The 17,384-nt window shown below is 49.7% G+C and overlaps 1 protein-coding gene and 2 non-coding genes across 7 annotated transcripts in view; all 3 read right to left on the bottom strand.

Moving 5' to 3' along the window:
* SMG5 (SMG5 nonsense mediated mRNA decay factor) overlaps positions 1-6,717 on the bottom strand; it is a 93,376-nt gene extending 86,659 nt beyond the window's left edge. For 3 of the 5 annotated variants that reach the window (XM_068252170.1, XM_068252169.1, XM_068252172.1), the window contains exon 1: positions 6,538-6,717. In XM_068252170.1, the coding sequence (XP_068108271.1) occupies positions 6,538-6,602 (65 nt within the window). In that variant the 5' untranslated portion in view covers positions 6,603-6,717. Of the gene's footprint in view, positions 1-1,298; positions 1,393-5,846; positions 6,072-6,537 lie in introns of those variants that run through there. The other 2 variants (XM_068252173.1, XM_068252171.1) reach the window with 2 other exon arrangements.
* Positions 6,718-12,736: 6,019 nt separating this feature from the next.
* On the bottom strand, positions 12,737-12,809 carry TRNAT-UGU (transfer RNA threonine (anticodon UGU)). Its single transcript has one exon. It is a non-coding gene; the product is annotated as a tRNA-Thr (tRNA).
* Positions 12,810-17,220: 4,411 nt separating this feature from the next.
* On the bottom strand, positions 17,221-17,293 carry TRNAT-UGU (transfer RNA threonine (anticodon UGU)). Its single transcript has one exon. It is a non-coding gene; the product is annotated as a tRNA-Thr (tRNA).
* Positions 17,294-17,384: the final 91 nt, after the last annotated feature.

The raw sequence follows: 17,384 nt of genomic DNA, 5'->3' as shown, positions 1-17,384 counted from the left end.
TTGTCCCTGAACCTGAGAACGTAATCAACTACAGAGACATCTGTGGGGTCCCCCTTGCCCTCCCATGTCTCCCGCATCAATTGTAGTGGTCCTCGGACATTCCTACCATACAGGAGCTCGAACGGGGAGAACCCGGTAGATTCCTGCGGCACCTCCCTGTATGCAAACAACAGATGAGGCAGGTATCGTTCCCAGTCCCCACCTTGCGACTCAACAAACGTGGTCAGCATTTGCTTCAGCGACCCGTTGAACCTTTCACACAGTCCATTGGTCTGCGGGTGGTAGGGACTGGAGACAATGTGCGTCATCTGTATCTTTTTGCACAGGGCCTCCATGAGTCCGGACATAAACTGGGTTCCCTGATCAGAGAGCATCTCCGCAGGGAACCCGACTCGGGAGAAAATGTTAAGTAGCGCATCAGCTACCTTGTCCGCCCTCAGGGAGGAAAGTGCCATGGCCTCAGGATAGCGGGTGGCGTAATCCACCACCGTCAGGATGTACCTTTTGCCACTGCTGCTGGGAGTGGGCAACGGTCCAATTATGTCGACTGCCACTCTGTGAAAGGGCTCACCTATGATTGGCAGTGGACACAAGGGAGCTTTGCGGGGATTCCCAGCCCTTTTTACCTTTTGGCAAATGGTACATGAGCGGCAGTAGTTCGTCACATCTATCCGCATTTGAGGCCAGTAGAAATGTCCCCGGATACGATCAAGTGTCCTGTGGATCCCCAAGTGCCCGGCCAGGGGAATGTCATGTGCGGACTTCAGCACATGCCCCCGGAAGGCACTAGGTACCACAAGCAACTTGATACCCATTCCCCTTTCACCTTCGGTGGGGTGTACAGGCTCACTGTACAACTTCCCACCTTCCCAGTATACCTTGAAGGTAGCCTCGTCTGTGAGGGGCTCAGAAGCCTGTTTTCTGAGGGCCTCGAGGCTAGGGTCAGTCTGGAGTGCTTGCACAAATGCAGCACTCTCACTCTCAGCCAGCTGGCCCGTGGCATATGAGGCTAGTGGCTGAAGGGTACCATCCCTGGGGTCAGAGGAGGGGGAGGAGGCCGGAACCTCCTCCACCTGTTCTGAGCTCAGGTTCTGAGCAGTACGGCTGCGTGTTACTGCTAGCACGGGTATACCTTCAGAATGGCACATATTGGCATCACCTACATCATTGTCACAAACATTAATAACAGTAACAGGAACATTTTCATCGCAGACAGTTTGTACATCAAACACAGGTTCCCTTGAACTGGGCACGTTCAACCCACCTCCCCCCTGTTCTTGCCCCTGGGTGCAAAGTACCTGGGTGTGGGCAGAGAGTCCGTCTCCGTCCTGGCATGCCACAGGGCTTGGTGCAGGTTCATAGTACGACACCAGCGTGCCTAAGTCGGTCCCCAGCAAAACAGGGACCGGCAGTTGGTCCAGGATCCCAACAACCTTCTCGTGGACCCCCACCCCCCAGTCGATGGACACCCGGGCTTGGGGAATGTGCGAAAGAGTGCCCCCCACTCCAGTGAGGGTGAGGTACTGGTCAGGGATGATGGCCTCTGCGGGGACAAGGTGTGCACGCACCAGAGTGACATCTGCTCCGGTGTCACGGAAACCAGTGACAAGCTGGTCATTCACAGTAACCAGCTGGTGATTGCTTGTGATGGGGGAGTTCCCTGTCCCCTTTGCAAACATCAGGTTGGATGCGGCTCCTGGTTGGGGTACGCTGGCGGGTGGTGTCTGCCGCGGGCGAGGTGCGGGTGGTCCAGGTGCTGGGGTGGTCTGCCTCCGCTCCGGACAGGTGAACTTCATGTGTCCCGTCTTGTGGCAGTAGTGACAGGTGACCTCTCCAGGGGCTGCAGACCTGGGTGCAGCAGCTGCGCTGGGTGGCCTCTGTGGCGGACGGCTCACAGGGGCAGGAGAGTCTGCCGAGGTATTGGGCTGACCTCCTCTCCAGCTGGATGGGACAGTTCTGCGTGTATCAGCCACCCGGGTAGTTGCAAAAGTCTCAGCAAGGTCTGCAGCGACAGTTGCTGAAGCCGGCTTGCGTTCTAGCACAAATTGTCGTACATCAGCAGGGCAAATGTTCAGAAATTGTTCCAGGACTATCAAGTCCTCCAGGACGCCATAAGACCCTTTGGTGAGGCCTAGAGTCCACTGCCGGAGTGTGGTAAGCAAGCTGCTGACCACATCTCGGTACGAGTCAGAAGATTTTTTCTGCCAGGCCCTGAACTTTTTCCGATAGGCTTCTGGCGTCAGCTGGTACTTAGTAATGATAGCGTCTTTTATAGCAGCATAATCATTATCCTTTTCCGCAGGCAATTCTGCGAAGGCATCAAGCGCTTTGTAGCGCAGCAAAGGTGTCAGATGTCTGGCCCACTGGTCTTGGGACAGACGATACTGACGGCATGCTTTTTCAAAAGACCGCAAAAACAAGTCAATGTCAGTGTCTTTTTCAATATTGGCAAATTTAAATTTCGCACTTACGGGTGCTGCAGCTCCTTCCGCAGGGAGGCTGGGCGGTGAACTCCGGCTGGCCTGTTGAACCTTTGCCATGTCGAGCTCATGCTGTCGTCTCTCCCGCGCCTCTGCAGATTGGCGCTCCCGTTCCTCGCGGGCTTCCATGTACTGCATGTACTTGTCCAGGTCAGTCTCCATCAGCTTTTGTAATGCCTGCTGCATTACCGGGTCAGCACCCCTGGACAGTCCAGTACTGGCCAGTTCCGGGCGAGTAATGTCAGAAACTCTGGGATTGGGGTTCATACTGACAGTCTCTGGCGTAACTGTTGCAACAGGGCCCGCAGGATGCTCAACCTCTGTACGCCTAAGATCTTCAGCCTCTGGTTCCCCTTGATTGTCAGATGGGCTGGTATCCACCTCAGCGGACACTCCCGGCTCCCGCAGTTGCTGGGTATCCCATCTGGACAAGTCGGCCATCAGGTCCCGTTTTGTCTTGCGGAGGATGCCAATGCCCCTCTCTTCGCAAAGATTTTCCAGGTCTGCTAGGCACATGTTCTGGTAGTTCCCGGACATTTCCATGCCAAATAAAATAAAACTTTTGGGGAGGGGTACTGGCTACACAGTCTCTCTGTATATATAAAAAATATATTGCCTTCCAGCTACACCAACGAATTAGTTCGTTTCTCGATAGCGCTAGCGCTATCGCAGATACTTTCAGCACAACACAGGTCTCACCGCTGCCACCACTGTCACAGGAGCCCTCAGTGGCTGACCGCACTTAGCCTTCTAAACGGTGCCAGCGCACAGATCGTGCGAACTCTGGTCGCAGTCAATGCGCAGGAACCGTTAAGAATTAGCCGCAGACAACTCAGAAGGGAGCCTGTGAGACACGGGTGATTACAACGTCACCTCCTGGTTCAGAGTAAACTGCCACCACCGCGGTTACTATGGGACCGTGGGGCCCACTAACTGACTGACTAATCCTGCGAATAAAACGGTTAAACACACGATATTCTGTCTAGCCAACAACAAACAGTAGCGTATCTTCAGAGACACGGGATCACTTCTGTGTGTGTGCTGATAAGTAGGGTAGCGGAAAGTGAATGACTTGGAGAAAGTCGTTTATTCACGCAATATAAATAATTAATATATACAGACAATTATTAAAATCAACAATCGTTAAGACAGTAATAACCAGTAAGAAAATAAAAGAAGGGAGAAAAATACTTAGTAGGTGGAAAGAGGTCCTTTAGCGGGAAAACTTGTAAAGTCCTTGGTTTCAATCAAAGTCCAGAGTTCAGACCAGGCAGATGCCAGCATATCCTCAAGCTGGCATAAATGAGTTCAAGATGTTTCAGAATGGAGGACACTGAGTTTTAGTCCTCAGCCATTCTTATGCCCCTGCTTCAGTAGGAGGGAGTGAGGGCGGGGAGCTATACACCTCCTTCAAGGATGAGATGAGCCCTCCTCTTGTACTGGGGCTAGAAATCATATCTACCCATATATGGGCTCTATCTCACAGAACCGTACAGGTCAGGGCAGATTTACTAATATTTCCAGATCTGCCTCGATGTACCCAGCAGTCTGATACCAAACATGAGGGGTGGGACCCCTGTGGTACCATTAGGGCACTGTTGGACTGCCTAACGGGCAGTCTTTACCTCAGAAGGTTCTGAAATGTGCTCAGAACCAACGCCGGGGCTCATGCTACCCTTCCCCCACGTTTGGCACTGCTGCCACCTTAGGAACCCCAGAAATATGACAGATCTGGGAAGTTATAGATATGGCTATGAGACAGAGGTTATTCCCAGGCAAAGGCTTCTTTGAAGTTTGGGGCAGCCAGCTAGGTGTCATCTCCCCTGCAGTGAGGGAGCCAGTGGGTCTGGCTTTCCCCCCAGCTAGATTGCTTCTGCCAGGATGCTTGTCACCTTGTACCTGATGGATGGCCATCAGCACAGCTTGAAGCCAGGGCCCTCCAGGCAGATTAGGCTCATGAGCATATCAAAAGAGCCATCCAGCCTGCTGGTGCTCTCTCTCTTGAGTGAGAAGGGACTGCAGCTGCCCCTACACACTCAACCCAGATCGCATCGATTGAAGCGCCATCGATGCAGAGCGATCGAGCGCGATCGCTTTCCTTCACGGGCGGTTACAGGACGCAACCGTCCGTGACACAGCCGTATCAGTCTGACGACAGAGCGTACACACGCCGGACTGTCGCTGGCACGCCCACCCAGCGGGAGGCAACGACGGACCCGTCGTTGCCTAAAGTCCGGCGTGTGTACGGACCTTAAGTTAGTCAGAGAGCTTAATGACTTGTTTGCATAGAGATAACAACTGGAGTTTCTTAACTCTTCCTGTACTGGAAACAATTTTAGACTGATGTATCTGATCTTAATGTTTTATTTCTTAGCTGTGCTACACATACAAATCATAATATTTTTTTTTTCGCTTCAGTGTCTCTAGGCGCTAGCCTATTTTAGGGGGACCCAGCAGGAAACCTCATAGGGGAATTCAGCTAACGTGATTGAGTGGACAGCACCCCCCTCAAACTGCTAGATTTCCAGTAGGCTGTAGTAAGCTACACCCACACTATTCAGCCAATCACAATGCTGGGTGCTGTAGAGGGTGCTGTGATTGGGGAACTGTTCCCTATGAGGTTTCCTGCTGGGTCCCCCTAAAGTAAACTAGCGCCTACAGTTTTACAATCACAGCACCCTTTACAGCATGAAGCGTTGTGATTGGCTGAATAGTGTGGGCGTAGTTTACTACAACCTTTCTGAAACTTAGCAGTCTGAGAGAGAGCCCTCCTCCCAATCACATTAGCGGAATTCCCCTGTGAGGTTTCCTGCTGGTTCCCCTAAAGACTAGTGCCTGGAATTGCACACCAGGACCCTCGCCTCTGCCTTTGGCCACTGGGCTTCGGGAAGAGTGCACACTTTGGCTACCGCCTCCGTTCACCCAACATTTAATGGTAAATTTCTTACAAACTAGTGGTAATGGCCAAATCCCCGGGAGCAGAGATGGAGTAAGATGTAATGGGGCCCTAGGCAAGGTATTACATTTCAGGCCCCTTTGGTAAGCTGAAGTGGAAAGAGGTCAAAAAAGGTGGCAGGTGGGCCTCTTGCCACGAACTAGGCCCCAGGCACTTGCCCAGGTTGCCTGGTGGATGATCCTGCTCTGACCACAAGCAGCCTTCAAGGTTTCCTGCAGGGTCTCCTCAACTAGACTAGCTCCACTGACTGGTTGCCAGTGTTCTCCCCAGGCTCTTTTATCTGGATGCTCCAACCGGCTAATTTTGGTGACCACCAAGCTATCATTGGCTCGCCATCTCAATTGCCTCCTATGCTGTAGGCAGAGTTGCACAGAGAAGCACCGGCCCTGCATTCACCAGTCGTGCCTCACCCGGCTGCTTTTTCATGACACCCGGCCAGAAGAAATTTCTGGGGGTCACCATCAGGCCCGGTCTGCTCATGATGCCAAGTTAGGCGGCTTCCACAGGTGGCAGAAGTCTGGGGGCAGCACCAGGCAGGCAGAAACAGGAAGAGAAGAGCGTGCCTGGCCAACCTATACTGGGGGCAACTGTACCTGGCCAACCTATACTGGGGGCAACTGTACCTGGCCAACCTATACTGGAGGCAACTGTACCTGGCCAACCTATACTGGGGGCAACTGTACCTGGCCAACCTATACTGGGGGCAACTGTACCTGGCCAACCTATACTGGGGGCAACTGTACCTGGCCAACCTATACTGGGGGCAACTGTACCTGGCCAACCTATACTGGGGGCAACTGTACCTGGCCAACCTATACTGGGGGCAACTGTACCTGGCCAACCTATACTGGGGGCAACTGTACCTGGCCAACCTATACTGGGGGCAACTGTACCTGGCTAGCCCAGCCCCCGCCCCACCCTGTGCTCCCTATGGATGGATGGTTGGTTGCTATGGGAAGCAGGGACCCCGCCCCCTCCAGGATGGCTGGTTGCTATGGGAAGCAGACAGCCTGGTCAGAAGCCCCGCCCCTACGCCGTGCTCCCTATGGCTGGCTGGTTGCTATGGGAAGCCGAGGCCCCGCCCCCTCCTGCCTCGCTCACCGGTACAGCCTCTTGGTGTGCAGCACCTTGGCCTCGGGCTCGCCGTCAGTGGCTGCCTGGCTCATGCTTTTCGACTTCCTTTTCTTCTTCCTCTCAAAAGCGGCAGCCCAAAACCACCGCACTGGCCGCCATACTGCCTGTCACTTTTACAGGGGAAGTCTCGCGAGAGCCGTCGCTCCGTAAAGCGGCACGTCATAAGAGAGGCGTGGCTGATGTGTGGGCGGGAATAGAGTACAACGTCACTAGGGTGGAAGATGCAGACGAGTAGTCGGGGCCCTAAAAGCGAAGGGGCGTGGCGTGTGCTAAAATCGGCAAGGAATCGAGAAGCCGCTGCACTGAGGCGCTGCGGGGAGTGATGGTTTATGAGATGCAGATATTCTAAAGTTGATGCAGTATTGTGCCATTTTTTTATGCAGATTGGAAATAGACCAATAGAATCACAGCTTGGCTTTCTTTCATTGGCTAATTTTCAATTTGAATAAATTTGCTTAAAGGAAACCTGAAGCGAGTAAAATTAATTAAAATAAACACCTGACCTAGCTGCAAATTAATATTACATACTAACTTCACCTTCAGTTCCTCTAAGAAGCTAAACATTTCCTTCTTACAGTGATCCCTTCCAGTTCTGATAAGATTTTGTCAGAACTAAAATAAACCAGTTGCTGTCAGTTATATATCAGCAGCTGTCAGCTACAACTGAACGTGCAAAGTAATGTCCATGTTTTCCTATGGCTCAATTGGGCGATATTACAGTTTAACAGTGTGCTGACTAGAAAGCTGTTAGGATAATGGCAGGGGCGTAGCAATAGGGGTTGCGACCGCATAAGGGCCTCTGGGCCAGAGGGGCCCCAAAGGGCCCTCCCTCAGCTGCAGTATTAGCTCTCTATTGGTCCTGTGCTCATAATAATCACTTCTATAGATACTTTGAATAGTGGTAATCATTAACAAGCTGCTCCCCATCCCCTTCTTGCACCTCTGACACTGTAGTTGCCATTGGCAGAATTTGGTGCACCGCATCAATGGTTACGTATAGAGTGCTCGGGGAGCCCCATTGTAAAACTTGCATCGGGGCTCACAGCTCCTTAGCTACGCCACTGGATAATGGCCATTTTTAAAATGGAGGACGGAGAATTCCATTGATCACAGTGGACAAATGGGATGCGGGAGAGGAGAAAGAGATTAAGGAGTAGACTACACAGGAGGTAAGTGTGACCTGTGTATGGTTATTTTGACTTTTCATTTTCAGTTCAGGTTCTCTTTAAAGTGAATCTGAACAGAGTAAGGCCCTCTTCACATTGAAAATCACAAAACGCTTGCGATTACCACTAGCGTTCTGTGGGAGTGATTTTTCCGTGATTAACGTGGAAAAAGCACTGGACACAGCAGCGTTTTGGGACCGATCGCGATTAGCGGTTCTTTACATGCTAAGCGGGATCGCTCCAGAATCGTCACCAAAATGCTGCAGGTAACGCGTTTGCAATTATTGCTAATTGCAAAACGCCCACGATCGCAGCAGGGAGAACACTGCCACAGGATAACATTGGCTAAGCATTTTTAAAAAACGCTATCGGTGAGCGGGAATCGTGCGATTCCCACTCAGATGTGAACGGGCCCTAAAATTATTTTTAAAATAAATACATGATGTTCCTAAAAATGAATATTGCATACTTAACTCGCCGTCAGTTCCTCTCAGATGCTCACCATTTTCTTCTTATGATTCCTTCAGAACTGAAATATATCAGTTGCTGTCAATTATATATCAGTTGCTGCCAGTTGAAAGGGCAATTGATGACCAAGGTAATGTCCATGTTTCCTTATGGCTCAAGTGGGTGATATTACAGTTGAACAGTGTGCTGACCAGGATGCTGTTACGGGGCTAAATGGAGGATTGAGAATTCCAATGATAACAGTGGACAAGCAGGAGGCGGGAGAGGAGAAAGCGAATGATGAGTAGACAACGTGGGAGGTACGGTAAGTATGACACATGTATGTTTATTTTGACTTTTAATTTTTCAGTTCAGATCTGGAAATTACATTTTTTTTTAGATTTACTTACCTGGGGCTTCCTCCAGCCCCTGGAAGACTGTGTCCCTCGCCACAGCTCTGCTCTCAGGCAGTTTCCTGGGGTCCCCTCCGTTGCATGCGCAGAAGACCCCAACTGACGCAACTGAACCAGTTACCGGGGCTGATTGCGGCTGAACAGCAGACAGTGGGAGGACGGCGTAGGACTCAGACGTGTTTATGGGGCTGGAGGAAGCCCCGGGTAAGTATTGAATCTTTGTATTATAATGTCTCTGGTACACCTTAACTCTCTATCGCCTTGGAAATTGGAATGGTGAAATATATGTTGACAATGACGTCATATACCTTCCTAAGGCGTATGGGGATCTCTCCTTGTCATTTGAACTGAAGAAGAAGTGACTTGTGTTATTGACTTTGAAATAAAAAGAAAATACTGAAGCAAACTGTAACTACCTCACTTTTGTTTACAAATGATAATGAAATAATTGCAATGCATTTACAAGCCTGCCAACATGGAATATACTAGTACACTACACTAGAAGAGAAGCTGCTTGTGGAAGTGCGGTGGCTTTAACCTCCCCAGCGGTAATCCTGAGCTACGCCCGGGCTAGCCGCCGGGCGCTCTATGCAGAGTATAGCGTGCAGCGGGCATTTTTACACACGTTGGTAGCTGTTCTCCTTCCTGTCCTCAGAGGCTCTGAATCACTCTGGTACGATCACCGTCATTGATCTCACCACAGAGTTACAGCGCCACCCGGAGGACGGAGGTAAAATTGCAGCGCTGGAGCACAGGGAGGTGAGTGAGAGCAGGGGCTGCTGCTGGCGTTCTGGCGGCATGATTCTTTCCTGATTTTAAAGGAGAACTGTAGTGAGAGGTATATGGAGGCTGCCATATTTATTTCCTTTTAAAGAGACTCTGAAGTCTCTAAAAAAAGTATTTTTATTTCATAAATGTGTTTAATACTTTAGCCCTAACTAAACCGCCGCATTCCCGCCGCTATACTCTATCTAAATTCCCCCAAACTCCCGGGGGCACACTATGGGGAGCGCTTCCGTGTGAGGCAGGGCTATGAGCCGCAGCTCTGCCTCACACGCGTCTGTCAGCCGCGTATCTCCGCCTTTCCCCTGCCCCTCTCAGTGAAGCAAGACTGAGAGGGGCGGGGGAGAGGCGGCGATCCGCCGCTGACAGACGCGTGTGAGGCAGGGCTGCAGCTCATAGCCCTGCGTCACACGGAAGCGCTCCCCATAGTGTGCCCTGGGGAGTTTGGGGGAATTTAGATAGTTTATAGCGGCGGGAATGCGGCGGTTTAGTTAGGGATAAAATATTAAACATATTTTTGAAATAAAAAATATGTTTTTTTAGAGACTTCAGAGTCTCCTTAAGTAATACCAGTTGCCCCGCAGCCCTGCTGAGCTATTTGAATGCAGTAGTGTGATCCACACCAGAAACAAGCATGCAGCTAATCCTGTCAGATCTATCAAAAATGTCAGAAACACCTGATCTGCTGCATGCTTGTTCAGCGGCTATGGCTAAAAGTATTAGAGGCAGAGGATCAGCAGGGCTGCCGGGCAACTGGTATTGTTTAAAAGGAAATCAATATGGCAGCCTCCATATACCTCTCACTACAGTTCTGCTTTAAAGAGAACCCGAGGTGGGATTTAATTATGTTAGTGGGGCACAGAGGCTGGTTGTGCACAGTAACACCAGACTCTGTGTCCCCATGGTGTGCCTCCAGGACCCCCCTGCCCGCTGCTATACCCTCCTCAGTGCTGGCGACACACAGCGTGTCGCCAGCACAATGTTTACCTATGCCGTGTCTGTTAGCGCCGCTCCCCCGCCTACTCTGTATCGGCGCTACCCGCCCGTGTCCCTTCCCTCCCGCTGATTGGAGGGAAGGGACGCGGGCGGGTAAAAAGGAAAGGGAAGTAAGGGAGGAGTGACATCTAGGCCAGTTTGGTGGAGGTTTGTAGGTTCATGGTGGGAAAAGTCTAGGGTGCCAGGCCAAGGAGACCTGTGCCTAGGCTCCTGTGATGTAAATCCAGGCATGTACCTTCCCCATGTGTTCGAGTCTCCATGATTACAGCGCCCTCTCTCGTTACCTGGGTTACATAAAAAGAGAGGGCACTGTCGTCATGGATACGAGGATGTTACGAGGATCATCAGTGGAGCCCGGAGTAGTGGGTCACTGCTCTCCAGCCCTACTCTGCAATTCAGAGGGCCTGCTGCAGATCTCCATGAGGCCCTCAGCGGACCCCCTTATCACCGGCTAAGACCACATCGCCTGTATGGCTGCTATGGTAATCCCTACACCACTGCTTGTGACTGCTATAATCAGCGGCGTAACTGGAAATCACTGTCACCTCAGCAAAACTGTATGGGCTCCCCCCACAGCCCAAGTTACCCGTATTTGGCAGCCTTCTCCCCTTATCAGTCATAGGTAATGTTTCTGCTCTGCCCCCCTCTTCCCCAGCAGCTGGTTGGGCCTGGTCTCTTTAGAGCAGCCACACTATACTACCCGAGGTGACATGTGACATGATGAGATAGACATGTGTATGTACAGTGCCTAGCACACAAATAACTAGACTGTGTTCCTTTTTTTCTTTCTCTACCTGAAAGAGTTAAACAACAGGTATGTAAGCGGCACTTCCTGTCTGAGTCAGGACTGGGTCAGACTACAGTGTGACCCTCACTGATAAGAAATTCCAACTATAAAACACTTTCCTGGCAGAAAATGGCTTCTGAGAGCAGGAAAGGGATAAAAAGAGTCAATAGTTCATAGATTTTAGCTCTGGCATACTTCAATGAATGTGTCATTGAGCAAAAACAATAAAAACTTAAAAAGTAGATTTACATATAAAATAAAACCGTGAATTTCTTAAAAAGTCATTTTTATGAGGAGGATAGATACAATTGCTTATTTGATTAGTTTAGTTTCACCTCGGGTGTCCTTTAACCTCCTTGGCGGTATGGACGAGCTCAGCTCGTCCATGACCGCCGGAGGGTGCCGCTCAGGCGCCGCTGGGCCGATTTTCATATTTTATTTTAAAAAACACGCAGCAAGCACTTTGCTTGCTGCGTGTTGGGGACGATCGCCACAGATGCGCCTCTGCTCGCCTCCAATAACCCCCCCCCCCCGAGACCCCTGCGCAGCCTGGCCAATCAGTTCCAGGCAGCGCTGAGGGGTGGATCGAAACTCCGTCTGACGTCATGACGTCGATGATGTCATCGCGATCGTCGTCATGGCGATGGGGAAGCCCTAAAGGAAATCCCGTTCAGAACGGGATTTTCTTATGGGTAATAGCGCCGGCGGCGATCGGAGGGGTGGGAGGGATGCGGAAGGGAGGGGGCATCATGTAGCTAGCGCTAGGTTAGCTACATGATTTAAAAAAAAAAAAAATTAAAAACTGTGCTGCGCATCCACCCTGGCGCAAACAATAGAACGCCAGGGTGGTTAAGTGTATCGCGTCAGATGACTTGTATCAAGTCACATGACATTGTGTATCATGTCACATGAAATTGTGTATCATGTCACATGACATACATCAGGAGCAGTACAGAGATATGAGGCTGTAGAGCTACAGTGAGAACATGAGGATGGACCTGACCCGCTGCTGGAAACAGGTAAAGTGCTACTCTGCAAATCAGCACAGGAGGGGGACCCTGGGATGTAGGACAGAGGAGCATGAGCTATCATTATGCCCGTGGCTGTAATCTTGAACTTTGAGACCCCAGAAGAGTTGGAGGCCCTGGGCAATAGCTCAGTTTACCCCGATAGAACCTCCGGAACTGGCTATGGGGTGGTGATTCCCAGAGGGGTTGGGATTGTGAGAGATTAATTCTGGCACTTGGCTCAGCTATTGTGCAACCAAAAAAGTACAGTACTGGCTCTTGTCAGGATACCGTAACCGTAAATCCGTTAGGAGAGCAGGTGGGACACATCACTGTCTCCTAGGCTCCACCCCCATTCCGCTCCGCATAGAAATGGCTGCAACAACCTCCATTGACCAGAGAAAATAGTAATGTCCAATAAAGTTTATGAGACAGCCTGTTGGAGCAACAATCTTTAGCAGATATGATCACAGTGATTGAATCTGCCAAGTAATGTCTCATAGTGTATGGGCATCTTTTCAACAGAACTGAATCTCTAATCTATTGTAATTTAGATAAAAGCATTTGAGGCCCCAGCGAGATTTGAACTCGCGACCCCTGGTTTACAAGACCAGTGCTCTAACCCCTGAGCTATGGAGCCAGATATAGATACATTAGATGTCTCTGTGTTACTGTACAGTGGGTGTGGTGACTCGCCTACCCACATTGTTTACTGTACGGTCAGCTGATTGGAGCCTCCTAGTTCCAGCTCACACACAACCACACATGTCCTGATCTCACTTTATATAGCTCTGGTGCAAGTCATGTACAGATTGACAGACAGATAAAATAACTGTTGGGAACTGTTACCCATTACTCTCGGTTCCAGAACTTTTTCAAAAACTTTGAGAAGCAAAGATATTTTCTAAACTTGATCCATGTAGATCTTATAATCCGATCAGAATAAAACAAGTAGAAAACACAACCAGACACTATGAGGATTTGGCGTGCTTCTGCCACTAGTGTTGTGCTCGTATTTCCCATCGTGGTGCAAAACCACAATTGTGGTGCGCGCTCTGGTGCCTGGGAGCGTTCTGTGCATGCGCAGTAGCAATTTTTGCTTACTGTGCAAGAGGGGGACCCCGGAGGAACGGCGGAGTGCAGGATTACAGTGAGGGAGCAAGAGGATGGAAGAAGCCCCAGGTATGTAAATAGGCACTCACTGCTGCTCCAGTCCGCCGCCGCCAGCTAGTTTCGTTTTTGCCGACCTTTGCAAATTTTTACCCGTTGCACCACTAACGCGTAAAAATGTATGTGTTAATATTCCTGCACCAGCAGGAATGCGTAAAAATGTACGCAGTGCGGCCCGCCGACCCCGAGGTCGGCAAAAACTAAGCTAGCTGCCAGCGGGGGACTGGAGCAGCAGTGAGTGACTACGAGGGCACAGGATGGCTGCATGGGGCTGGTAGAAGCCCCAGGTAAGTGAAACTCATTTTTTTTTTTGCCTGACGATTACTTTAAAGAGAACCCGAGGTGGGGTTCTGACAATGCTATCCACATACAGAGGCTGGGTCTGCCTATACTGCCCAGCCTCTGTTGCTATCCAGATCCCCCCTAAACCCCCCTGCGCTCTGCTATCCCCCATAAATCACAGCCGCGCTATACGGACTGTGATTACCTTTGTACTGTCAGTCTCGGCGCTCCCGCCTTCACATTAGCGCAACACCGCCTTCACATTGGTAATCGATTAGTCTGGAAATCTAAATAAACGTACACTTGTATATAATGGCTCTATATAAACGTACACTTGTATATAATGGCTCTATATAAATGTACACTTGTATATAATGGCTCTAATGTTCGATGTTACCAGCAAATCCTCTGCTCGTCATGTTACATCAATGGTTTGCACACACAGATGGATTGAATACACAATTATTTGTTATATACCGCCTCATCCAGTCGCTAAACAACCAAAAAACTGATCAGGATAATCCACTCATGATTCTAGGCCAGGCATGGGCGAACTCAGCCCTCCAGCTGTTACAGAACTACAAATCCCACATTGCATTTGCCTTTATGAGTCATGACTGTGGCTGTCAGACTCCTGCAATGCATTGTGGGACTTGTAGTTCCTTAACAGCTGGAGGGCCAAGTTTGCCCATGCCTGGTCTAGGCCATTCCAGTCCCTTTACTGGATCATGGATCAGATCTCTAGTGAAAAATGGCTCATGTGTAGTAAGGCCTAGTGCACACCGAGCGGTTTTTGGAGCGATCCGCAGGCCGCATCCGCCTGTGAAAACGCTTGGCTAATGTATTGCAATGGGATGGTGCACACCGGCGGTTTGAGGTTTTTGCCAAGCCGCAAACGCGCCTCCTGCTGCGCGTTTGCGGTTTTCGGAAGCGTTTCGTCCTCAATGTAAAGTATAGGAAAAACACAAACCGCTCTGAAAAACGCTACTTCAGAGCGGTTTGCCAGGCATTTTTGTTACAGAAGCTGTTCAGTAACAGCTTTTACTGTAACAATATGTGTAATCTGCTACACAAAAACGCACCCAAAACCGCTAGGTATGTTTAGAAAACCTCTCTAAACATACCTAGAATCGCTCTGAAATCAGCTCCCAAAACCGCTAGCGTATTGCGGATCTGCTAGCGGTTTTTGTGTGCACTGGGCCTCAGTCTGAAGTTACGTTGTACTGATTTTGCTAATTTGTAAAAGTAATTTGGGTGTTACCCAAGAATCCATGGTGATTGCAGGTGCCCCCGATGGCACTGATCTGATCTCCACTTTTGCCCGATGTCTGTTGTTCCTAGGTGAACTCTCTCTGCAATTCCCACAGCTGCACCCTACAATGCATGCTGGGAGATGCAGTCCTTCATCTTGAGTATGGGCCATTCTGCCGTGCATGTACAACGCTCACACCTTAAAGAGACACTGAAATGAAAAAAAAATTATGATATAAAGAATTGGTTGTGTAGTACGGATAATTACTAGAACATTAGTAGCAAAGAAAATATTCTCATATTTTTATTTTCAGTTATATAGTTGTTTTTTTTTATAACATTGCATCATTCTCTAATATTTGCAGTTTACAAACAACTCAGCATTCTAAATGATTTTACAGAGCAGGCTTGTTGAACTGTTCTCTGCAGAGAAAAAACAATACACTGACTGACACTTGAGATAATTGGCTTCAGGAGACAGAGCTCTCTGCGACTTTGAAAGGGGTGGAGCTCAATGGCTCTTTTGCATAGATAACTGGAGTTTCTTAACTCTTCCTGAACTGGAAACAATATTAGACTTATGTCTCTGCTCCTAATGTTTTATTTCTGTACTACACATATTTCTGTACTACACATACAAATCATTATATCATTTTCAGTTCACACTGGCACTTTCTGGGAAATGGATCTGATTTCCGTTCAAACGAATCAGTTTCCATTCCGTTTGTATTCCGTCGTTTCAGTTCCGTTTCCCCATAGCCCCACCTCCCCCCCAGACCCCCATCCCCAAAGTAGATTTTTGCTGGCTAGAATGGTCCGTTTTTAGCCAGTATGATTAAAGCATCCAATTCTCATTGCCCCCAATGCAGCGCTTCAGCCTCCATTTCCACTCGGCTGGGCTCAGCAGTCAGAAAAAATTGCTGCAGCACCAAACTTCGGATCGTGTGGAACGGACCAATACAAACGGATCTATAACTTAACATTAGATCGATTCGCATCCGTTTCGATTAATTCCATTACCATCCTCGAACAGACCGTTTTTTACTGCGAATTTGAACTGGGCCTAACAGTCAACTGAAATGATCTTTAGTACTTGTTTGGAATGAAACGACATCTAAGGGGAAAATAAAGTGATGAGAAAAACAATTGTATCTATCCTCCTTCTCCTAAAATTGCCATTTACTGACAGGAAAGTATTTTATGGCAGTAATTACTTATCAGTAAAGCTTATGTCATAGTCTGACCCACTCCGAAGCAGGCAGAAACTGTCACTTGCATACCTGATTTTTAACTCTTTCAGATAGAGTAAGAAAAAAAGGAACACTGCCTAGATATTTGTGTGCTTGGCACTGTACACATACACATGCCCATCTCATCGGGTCACATGCCACTTTCGGTTGTCCTTTTAAGGCTGATTCAGACGAGCGTTTGAGCCCTGCAGCCACGTCTTGTTCAAATACAATAAAGCATTTGGCTACCTTTAGCAGAGCTTCCTGTCCTTCGCGTTTTTGACCCCCGTAGACAGGGCCGGTTCTAGACTTTTTGCCACCTGAGGCAAACTTGTGAGAAACCGCTGACCCCCGCCCCCCTCCCCAGCCGTGGGGGGCCACCGAGCTGGTGGGGGTAGCGGGCAGGAAGGGGGTATTGGGCCTAGCGGTGGGAAGGGGAGTCGGCCCCTCCCCCTCCTCACCTGGGTTTCCCTGATCTGCATCCCCCCCTCTAGCTTACAAGTGCAGCAGCGTAGTAATATCAGGCAGGGGGCGGGGAGGACTCACCTCTTCCACGTTCCACTCTCGTCACTTCCTGCAATGCCACCCACTGTATTGTAAGTGGACGGCATTGCAGGAAGTGACGAGAGTGGAACGAACGCTGGAATGCGGAAGAGGTGAGTCATCCCTGTCCACTGCCTGGTATTAATACGCTGCTGCAGCATTTAAAAGCTAGAGGGGGAGCGCAGATCGGGGGACCCAGGTGAGGAAGGGGGGGTCTGCCCCCCTCCCCGCCACTGTGCTCAATACCCCCTTCCTGCTTGCTACCCCCTCCAGCTCGGCGGCCCCTACACCAACGCAGGTGCCGCCCATCTCGTAGAGAGGCAAGGATGCACCGCGGTTGCTGATCATGGTCGCTGCAGGTTGCATCCAAGAAAAAAAGCGAAATGGGGATCAAAACTTGGCAACTGCGCAAATATTGCCAATAGCATGCGCTGCGCATTCCTTTCAATGGGCAATGTTTCAACAAGTGTCCATGTGAACGGGATATTACTGTACAAGGTGTATGTGGCTTTTGCAGCATACGTCTCAGAAGTAATGAATATCCAATATAACTCTATCTCCATGTAAAAACTGATGAGGCCCCAGCGAGATTTGAACTCGCGACCCCTGGTTTACAAGACCAGTGCTCTAACCCCTGAGCTATGGAGCCGCACATTATTTCGTTACTAAATCATTATTCTGGTAGGTACAGCCGTACAGTCAGCGCTATTATGGAATGTTCCTGGTACATGTAGTCAGTG

This window comes from Hyperolius riggenbachi, chromosome 9 (assembly GCF_040937935.1).
Source record: "Hyperolius riggenbachi isolate aHypRig1 chromosome 9, aHypRig1.pri, whole genome shotgun sequence".
NCBI lineage: Eukaryota > Metazoa > Chordata > Amphibia > Anura > Hyperoliidae > Hyperolius > Hyperolius riggenbachi.
Note: the sequence above shows the minus strand (reverse complement) of the source record. Positions and strands in the feature narration are given on the sequence as shown.